Source organism: Diabrotica undecimpunctata, chromosome 8, assembly GCF_040954645.1.
Source record: "Diabrotica undecimpunctata isolate CICGRU chromosome 8, icDiaUnde3, whole genome shotgun sequence".
In the NCBI taxonomy this organism is placed as follows: domain Eukaryota; kingdom Metazoa; phylum Arthropoda; class Insecta; order Coleoptera; family Chrysomelidae; genus Diabrotica; species Diabrotica undecimpunctata.
In genome coordinates, this window is record NC_092810.1 from 52,069,259 (window position 1) to 52,077,500 (window position 8,242).

The following is an 8,242-nucleotide window of genomic DNA, read 5'->3' on the forward strand; positions in this document are numbered from 1 at the left end:
CGTATATCCTGGGTTGACAGAGTTACTAATGTGGAGGTCCTGCGTAGAATGGGGAAAGAATGTGAAATTCTCATGACCGTCAAAACTAAAAAGTTGGAATATCTAGGTCATGTAATGAGAAATCAAGAACGTTACGGCCTTCTCCAGCTGATTCTCCAAGGGAAAGTAAATGGTAAGAGAGGACCGGGAAGAAGACGCATTTCCTGGCTTCAAAATTTGCGAAAGTGGTATAACACGACTACCACTGAACTGTTCCGCGCTGCAATAAGCAAAGTGAAGATAGCCGTGATGATCGCCAACGTCCGGAACGGATAGGCACTTTAAGAAGAAGAAGAAGATATATTATTCGCTCCGTGCGTGACCATGGTAGGGGTACTTTGAAACGATGCCAGCGTGCGTAGCGGCGAAATGTGACAAAATTTTACCTACCTTTTTACGCATAAATTTTATTAAAAATGTGTGCAAATACATATTGCGTATTTAATTGTGCTAATAATAGCAAAAATAGTAAGTGTAGTTTTTATAGGTTCCCCAAGATTACATATAAATTAGAGAAAAGAAATAGATGGATCCCCGCTATTAGTATGAAAAAGTAAATATCACATAACTTCATTTTTATGCAATTGAAATAGGAAAAATTTAAATAATTTACCTTAAATGATATTTTATAAGGCTTCAAGCTAACTGCAGAGTGCCTGATGACTTCAGCTTTTATATCATAACTTTTACTATTACTGTTTTTAAATATATGCTCTTTCACGTGAAAAACTTGATTTGCCAGTACTAGATTTTTCCCTTTCTTTTCCGTTTATGGTTGAAAAGATATATTATGATGAATTTTGAGAAACCCAGTTTTTAATACTACATTTATTTTGTACATAAACTGAAAAAATATAATTAAAAAGTTAATTATTAATAATTGTCAATTTCGCATGTATTTAACAATGTCAAACATGTCATATGTTTAACCTGAAAATTGGTAGGTCCAAAACTGTCAGATGAAGGCGGTAGGTGTCGCGTCAGTCACGCACGGAGCGAATAAGAAAGAACAGATCTTATAAGACATTAAATAACTATCGCATATAGGTAATAAGATTGTTTTTTACAAAAAAAAAACCCGCTTTAACCTAATAATGCTAAAGCGGGTTAAAATATTATCGAAACGGTAACAGTTAATGAAACTTTGCCTAGTAAATTGAAGTCTTTTAAAAACAAAAATCGGTTTTTGATAGTGTTTTTTGAATTTAAAATGTCATTAAGATTGTTTGATAAATGGTATTTAATTCTGTGACGATTGAACTTTTGCACTTTTCCACTAGCATAAAATATGTTTTATTGTCTGATCCGCACTCATCACAAATTGGGTATTCTTCTTTTTTAAACAGATGTTCATGAAAAAAATTAGGTATGTTCAAGCCGTAAACGGGAAATCATTATTTGCTTTCATCTGGATACCTCGGGTGGTTGCCATGATCCAATCTTTTTTTTTTATCTCTTGAAGCTTTGATGGTGGTTCCAGTTCTCGAACAGGTGCTTGATAAAGTAGCTATTTAGATCCATACTTACAGATTGGGGTGAGTATTTGAATACTCACTCGCAGAAGACGAAAATATTATAGTATGTAAATGGAACAACAATAATGTCGTTACTATTGCATCAAATGCTACTTCACCACTGCCACGACAATACAAAAGATATTCGCAGAAAGAAAAGAAAAGTATACTCATCCCACAGCCATTTATGATAAAAAAATATAATGAAAATATGGGAGGAGTAGACCGGGCAGACCAAAACATAAACTTTTACAGAATAGGTATCAGAAGCAAGAAATGGTACTTTAGTTTATTTTCACAGTATATTTTGCTTTGATATGGCAGAGCACATATGATATGCATAAAAGTAATGGTGGGAAAATGGATCATCTTGCATTCAGAAAATGCATAGCGTCAGGGTTACTGGAAATGTATAAGAAAACAACTAAACGCGGACCATCAAAAAAAAGTTAACTTACAGACTTTGAGTCAAGGTATGATAGATTAGACCATATCGTCATTTATCAAGAAAAACAAACAAGGTGTGGTGTATGTCATAAACAGGCAACGTTCAGATGTAACAAGTGCGATGTTGCACTTCACCCTAAATCGATGTTTTTTTAGCTATCATAATAAAGAATAACTTTAATTTTTATACTAATTGTATAACGAAATAATTGATCCTTAAGTAGCTTTGATTCCTACTGTTGGTTACAAAATACACCTGATAACTCAAAAACAGCCAACCTAAATGAAAAATTTTATTTGTAAAACTTGTATATAATTGAAGTAGAAAGCCATTCATAACAGAATTTATTAAAATTTTGAGGTAAAAAGTTTTAGGATTATCTGGGTTAATTGGCCTAATACCTCAGTTTCATTTTTCATTACAACGGCTTAAAAAAGAATCTGGTGAAATTGTTATTAACTTCTTTGGGTAGAAATCAAGCTTCTATAACTACTCGTTTTAGTTTTTAAACAAGCCACAGAACAGTTCTATTATAGAACATATATTAACGTTCAGGATTTTTCGGATTGATGTAGCTGTACCTTTTATATTTAAATAAAAATATGAACACTTTGAAGTATATATAAGATACATATGTTTAATTATCTATCAATTACATCATATAACTCTGAGATATTCATACATTTACGTAGATATTGTTTAAAAATCACACTTCTTATTATACATGTATACAAAAAAATTCAAACTAATGAATATAATGTAAAAAGAAATATATATAAAAAGGTAATACGTTTGAATATAGTAATATTAATAGCACAAAAGTAAAAATACATTCTATCTTTGTCTGAATTTGTAATACATTTTTTTAGCACAAAATGGCAATATTTCATTTTAGCAGGATCAAAGTTTTTCTAAATATATATAGTGTGACCCACTTAGATTGTGACACCCCCTAAGAAATTATTACGCCAATGGATTCAGAGTACCTCCATTATACCTCTGAGCGAAATTATGTCACAAATTTATCTTTATTATTAACGTTAATTAAAGCTAAAGATTATATTACACTTATCAAATTGAAGTTAACTGTCAGTTTAGTTGGTTTCCGAATTTTAAGTTATTTTAACTTCGATATTAAAAAATGCTACTAGTGTAGTAAGACGGAACGATGTCTATGGAGATGAAATTTATATTAATGAATTCTGCTTCACTTACTGATGATTGTACAATGATTTTTATTCTCTGGAGAACGTTCTTTTTTATGTAATTTCCATTTAAAATATGTCTTATTAAATTACTGCTTTTTTACCAGAGTTAGGTTAGACTTGGTTACGTTAGGTTAGGTTTAGTATCATTGGTTTACATTTTTAATAATAACATGCAAAGAAAAATATGAATCTATTCAAATAAAAATTGTGAGCTTCTTAAAGCGGCTTCCCACGGTCGGCGATATTGCGGACGTAAGCGGACCAGCCCGCACCACGCACCGTGGGAAAGGTCTCGTCCGTGGTAGCACAGACACGTCCGTGCTGGTGCGTCCTATCCATCTAGAGTCGGTAACATCAAGGTGCGGTACATGCTCGTGCGACGCAATCCTAGCGCGTCTGTGTTTTAACAGACAAGTGCAAGTCAGAAGTTTTTCATTCGCTGTCACGAGTAGTTGTCTTGCAGTCTGTAGTGTTGTCAAAGTTGTTTTGCAGTTTTTACTTAAACTTTACTTCTCTTTCACTTGGCATTTTGAAATAACGTTAAATCAAACACTACTGTCACGGACCTACACAGACTTTCACGGACCGTAGGAAGAGCTCTGTCTGAGGTGCGTTGCCGTCCGTGCTGATCGGCTGTCCGTGATGATCTGTACAATCGCAGATCGTGGGAAGCCACTATTAGTCTGATTTTAAGTTAGGTTGGGTTGTATTGTTTTAACACAAATTTACTGCTTTTTTACCAGGGTTAGGTTAGATTTGGTTAGGTTTGTTACATAAGGTTAGGTTTATTATCATTGATTTACGTTCTTAATAATAAAATGTAAAGAAAAATATGAAATTCTTCAAATAATACAAATTGTCAGCTTTCAGTTAGATTTTAGTTATGTTGGGTTATATTGTTTTACATTTTTTAATTATAAAATATCGAGGAAAATATTAAATTTTAAGTAAATAAATATGGTGGGATTTACAGAGTGATTTATGTATATATTATACTTAAAGTTTTTATATAAATCAATACTATGGGATTCCCACACAGACTTTTAACCGTTCCTGGAATCAATCTAATATGCTTTGTGAACGTATATTTGTGTAATGCGCAATCTCAAAACGAATATACCCGAAATAAAATGAAATTTCCTTACGATTGCGTTGCCGTGTAGACGATAAAAGACAATTTCATATGAAAATAAGGATATATTTTGCATTAAAGTGTGCTATAGATTTGCAACTCCGTTTTTTGTTTGTTCGTCACCAAAGAAATCTGTAACAGAGTGCAGTGGATGTATATTAAGATTTATTGAAAGTTTTGCGTTGTGCCGCGTTTTCCAAGGTTAGTGTCCAAGAATTTCTGATTAAACATAGTGTAATAAAAGACAAACTAGTGTGTCGATGCGGAACGAGTTACGAATTAACGCCGATAATAATTTAAGTGTAATAAACTTGTCCTAAGACAGAAGAATACACCCAAAAGGTATGGATTTACTCTATCGGCAAGAGAGGGACCTTTTTGGAAGCGAGTAAACTGCTGGTAGAAAAAATATTTATGTTGGTGGCAACTTTATTACATTTAAAGCCACCTAAACAAGACTTCGTAAATGACGAGTTCGGGATTTCTGCTAAGACGATGGTTGGCTGGTACTCGTTTTGCATCTGATTATTGATTGCGTCCACCTGTTTATTAAGGTACGTAATTTTTATGAAATTTTTAGATCTTTTAAAGGTTAAAACTGGCAACAATGTCAAATGTATATACAATTTAACTTTTTGCGCATGTCCGCCATATTGTTTTGAAATATGAAAACTCTTGATTATTTAAAATAATTTTACCCCATTTTTTAATAATTTAACAGTAAAAATCAGTGATACTTATTATGTTTTAGTTTCTTTTTTTTTATTACTATTATTAAATAATATTAAATACTTTTCTTTGCTTTTTACGTTTTTTAATTTTAAATTTTTTTTTCATATACTTTTTTTTATTTTTTCTGTATTTTTTTATTAATTGGGCACTTTCACTAGTTTCCAGCAAAGAAAACATTAAAATTTGCGGTTTTTCTCACTTTTTCGGCAAAGTCCACAAAAAATTGGGCATTTTTGGGGCGTTCCGTCTTACTAAATAATTACCTAAAAAATATATTCTATGCAATTTTAATCACTGCTAACTCTAGATACGCTAAATTCAGTGGCGTTATACATATTTTTAAGAACCAAATTGCTAATAAAAATTTTCTATTTTCAACTTCGAAAAATTTTGGTAGTATGCCCTAAAAGTTTGAATTAACCTTTTTAATTGTGTTACATTTTAATACTAATAGTATTTAAGAAAATGGTTGAAATCAGTTAATAACAAACAAATTTTACAGGGGTGTCTTAGATTATTAATATATTATATATATATTATATATATATATATATATATATATATATATATATATATATATATATATATATATATATAGTGGGAGGGAAGAATTAAAAGAGTTAAGACGATTCCACATGAATATATTTCACCAAAAGGACAAATGTTATCCTTAAATTCCAAATTCAAGGATAAAAATTTCTGTATTTATTATACTAGGTACCTGTTGCTTATTTTAATTTATAGTACCTTTATCCTTAAAAAAAAAATTAATTACGTATATTTTTCGGAAGGAATAAACTAGAACAGAAAGTAACATTTTACATGACACTTTGAAAGTAGTTTTTCGTCACGTCGACGCTTCTTTCACGCTTTCAATGCTTGACATGTCGCTGACTTGTGGCTAAAATATCAAGCGTTGATATTTGAAGCGTTAATATTTCAGCAAATAATAACTATTATTTTCACTATTTTTTAAATAAACATAGAGGAAAATTTTCAAAAATATAGTTTGAATCGATTTATTTTTTATAATAATTATTTCCACGTCAACTAAATGTCTCCTCATTTCTATATACGGCTCTTCATTTCTTTTTAACACTATTCCCTACTAATTACATTTCTAAAATTTAGCTACACGTTTTGGAACCGCTAGAAAAATTTTATTTGATATTTTACATAAAAAATATCTCGACTTAAAAAGTAAAACGTCAAAGTTTACTTTAAGTAGTGGAGATCTTAGCAAATAAAAAAAATGTACTTATACGCTAGATTTTAAATTTAAAAATCTAAATTTTAACTATTCAGTAAATCATACTTTTAAATGAATAATTTAATAATCATAACAGATCTACATCCTTTTATAAATGTTATAACATTTTTAGTAGCTCTTCTTACTTTTATTGAATTAAATTTGCAGCAGTACTTTTCATATAAATCATATATAGTGGAACCGTCTTAAAAAATAATCCCTTAATTCAAATTTGTTTGTGTAGACATTTACCATTGATATGAATTCACAATAATAAGTTCTTGAATGTTTCATCGATATTTACAGAAGGATAAAAATCAACATTAATAAAGAATATTGTGAGATTCCCGATTATCTACGTCTGATTCTATATTTCTGGAAATCTCCAATAGGAATGTACATGCTGCTATTCTTTACAAATATCCTCCAGTCAGGCAATCGCTTTTGCTTCTGGTAAAAATGCCTCCCAGTACTTCACAAGCTAAAACAATAAAATATAATTGAATCGCGTATTTCAGAAACCCCAAAAATCACAAATTTATGAAATTACAGTTTTCTGTAATTTTTGGTAGTATATAGGTATACGCACTTAACAGTAAACAGAAACCTCAAAACTCACTAAATTTACTACATTTGTTGCCAGTTGAAAATTTCATGTATTGCAGAAACACCAAAACTCCAGGAATTTTGGTGTTTCTAAAATATAATATTTGAACACACTGATTTTTGACATGACAGGAGGTTTTGAGTTTTTTAGGTTATGCACATTATTTGTGATCTCTACATATTGTTAGTTGTTATTACAGTAAAAATTAATAATAATTTAAGTAATGGAAATTGAAAATGAGTCTTCAACAAGCAAAAAAAGCGTGGAATACGTAATATCAGTAAATATAAAAGAGAAGTTATTAAAAACTCTAGAGTTAAAGGGTCTGCCTATAAATGCTGGACTGATGCCTTGGAGCCTGAAGTGAACCAAGGACCAGACTGCAAGTAAGCCTTAAAGCTTTAAAATATTACTAACTAGCTAAACAATATCTAATATTTTATTATCGTAATTTTAATGATACTTATTTTTAGATATCGCCAAAAATGCTTTTTACGAATTTCTGAAGAAACACGCATTCAATTATTCCGAAACTTCAGGAGCATTAACACCAAGAACGAACAAGATTGTTTGCTACAATCGCTTATTTCAGTCCATGAAGTTGCACGGCGAAGGCGTATAAAACAAGCTGACATTTCTTGCAAGCCTGATAGACTAGCTTCTTTTGAATATACAATTCAGGGACCAACAGGTACAAATAAAATCTGTAGAAAAGCATTTATTGCCATTTTTGGCATTACCAATGATCGGTTGCGTCGCTTAACCACGATAAGACAAGAGGGGCAAATTCCTATAGATAAACGAGGTAAAAATCAATCTGGCAATGCGAAGTCAGGACATAGATTCAATCATACAACATATTGATTCGTTTCCGGTCAAAACTGCCCATTATACTAGTAGAGAATATAGGTATCTAAGTGAAAAATTAAATATTTTTATAATGTATAAGTTGTTTAAAGAGGTTCACCCCGAACAAAACGTTAAATATTCATATTATAAAAACATTTTTAAAGAACAATTTTCATTATCTTTCGGTCGCCTACAAATCGACACCTGCTCTACATGTGAAGAGTTAGAAACTAAAATAAAAAGTAAATTCTTAAATGAAACAGCAAAAAGAGTGGCACTGGCAGAAAAAACTGTTCATAAGAAACGGGCAAACAAATTTTATAACAAACTTAAAACCATTTCAGAACTTTGTAAAGTAGATGATAATGTAGGTGGTATTTGCATTGATTATATGCAAAACCTGCAACTACCGGTTATTCCTGCCCAGGAAACATTCTATTTAAGACAACTTACTGTTAATGTTT

General features: G+C 30.9%; 1 protein-coding gene across 1 annotated transcript in view; it reads right to left on the bottom strand.

Annotated features, from left to right (window-relative positions):
* Positions 1–3,985: 3,985 nt before the first annotated feature.
* LOC140447542 (sorting nexin-2-like) overlaps positions 3,986–8,242 on the bottom strand; it is a 23,582-nt gene continuing 19,325 nt past the window's right edge. Inside the window, exon 9 of the mRNA XM_072540247.1 lies at positions 3,986–6,803. Coding sequence (XP_072396348.1) covers positions 6,753–6,803 — 51 coding nt within the window. The 3' untranslated portion in view covers positions 3,986–6,752. The remainder of the gene's footprint in view (positions 6,804–8,242) is intronic.